General features: G+C 46.9%; 2 protein-coding genes across 2 annotated transcripts in view; one reads left to right on the forward strand and one right to left on the reverse strand.

Moving 5' to 3' along the window:
• The window catches only part of NRDC (nardilysin convertase), a 76,513-nt gene that overhangs the window by 32,412 nt on the left and 42,360 nt on the right, over positions 1–1,741 (forward strand). The window lies entirely within an intron of this gene.
• LOC101645056 (glyceraldehyde-3-phosphate dehydrogenase-like) lies at positions 201–1,205 on the reverse strand. The gene has a single exon (XM_013003806.1). The coding sequence runs from the start codon at positions 1,203–1,205 to the stop codon at positions 201–203; it is 1,005 nt and encodes a 334-aa protein (XP_012859260.1).

The following is a 1,741-nucleotide window of genomic DNA, read 5'->3' on the forward strand; positions in this document are numbered from 1 at the left end:
TTTTTTTTCTGGGTACAGTGTACTTTATTGATGGTACATGACAAGATCAAGTTCCCTAAGCCCCTCCCCTTCCTTCAGGGGGTTTGGATGGAATATTCTCAGTGTGTTGGGGGATTGAATTAGGGGCAAAAGACTCCCCAGCAGCTGAGAGCCTCTCTTCCTCTAGTGCTGTTACTGGGGCTGGTGGTCCAGGGGGGCTCTTACTCCTTGGAGGCCATGTGGACCATGAGGTCCACCACTCTGTTGCTGTAGCCAAATTCATTGTCAGACCAGGAAATGAACTTGACAAAGTGGTCATTGAGGGCAATGCCAGCCCCAGTATCAAAGGTGGAAGAGTGGGGGTCACTGTTGAAGTCACAGGAGACAACTTGGTCCTCATTGTAGCCCAGGATGCCCTTTAGGGGACCATCGGCCGTCTGCTTCACCACCTTCTTAATGTCATTGTACTTTGCAGCTTTCTCCAGATGGCAGGTGAGATCCATGACGGACACATTGGGGGTGGGGACACGGAAGGCCATGCCAGTCAGGTTCCCATTCAGCTCCGGGATAACCTTGCCCACAGCCTTGGCAGCACCAGTAGATGCAGGGATGATGTTCTGATGAGCAGTCCCATGGCCATCACACCAGAGTTTCCCAGAGGGGCCGTCCACGGTCATCTGGGTGGCAGTGATGGCATGGACTGTGGTCATGAGTCCTTCCACGATACCAAAATTGTCATGGATGATCTTGGCCAGGGGGCCTAAGTAGTTGGTGGTGCAAGAGGCATTGCTGACAATCTTGAGGGAGTTGTCATACTTCTCGTGGTTCACGCCCGTCACAAACATGGAGGCATTAGCACAAGGGGCAGAGATGATCACCCTTTTGGCACCGCCCTTCAAGGGAGCCCCAGCCTTCTCTACGGTGGTGAAGACACCAGTGGACTCTACAACATACTCAGCACCAGCCTCACCCCACTTGATGTTGGCTGGATCTCTCTCCTGGAAGATGGAAATGGCCTTCCCATTGACAAAAAGCTTCCCATTCTCAGCCTTGACAGTGCCATTGAACTTGCCGTGGGTGGAATCAGACTGGAACATGTAGACCATGTAGTTCAGATTAATGAAGGGGTCATCGATAGCAACAATATCCACTTTGCCAGAATTGAAAGCAGCCCTGGTGACCAGGCGCCCAATGCAGCCAAATCTGTTCACTCCGACCTTCACCATTGTGTCTCCGGGATGCAGCTGGGACTGCACAGGAGGGGGAGAGGCGGCTGTCTGTCGCACGAGGAGGAGCAGAGAGCCCATAACTTACTTTTATTGAACTTCATTTCACACATTTACCATTCTTTCTTATTCCAAACTATTTAATGTTTATATCTTAAAGCATTGGATTGAACTATATGGGCCATGTTTATTGCTGAAGTCATTAAGTGTGTAATTTATGAAGCCATTAAATGTAATGGAAATCACTCAAAAGAATGATAGATTATAGTTTTCTAATTTTTTAGGGTTCTACCATAATGTCTAATTTTTTGGAAGACGTTAATCTTTAAGCTATACTAGGTGTCAACACTTTTTGTTCATTAATTCTTTTTTGGTAGAAGAGATATTTTCCCTTGAGACTTCTTTTTCTTTTTAATAATTTCATTGGGGCCTTGTGCAACTTATTGCAATACATACGTACATCCATTGTGTCAAGCACATTTGTACATTCATTGCCATCATCATTCTCAAAACATTTGCTTTCTGCTTGATCCCTT

The sequence above is a fragment of the Echinops telfairi genome, unplaced genomic scaffold (genome assembly GCF_000313985.2).
Source record: "Echinops telfairi isolate 266 unplaced genomic scaffold, ASM31398v2 ScPeMD7_443;HRSCAF=831, whole genome shotgun sequence".
NCBI lineage: Eukaryota > Metazoa > Chordata > Mammalia > Afrosoricida > Tenrecidae > Echinops > Echinops telfairi.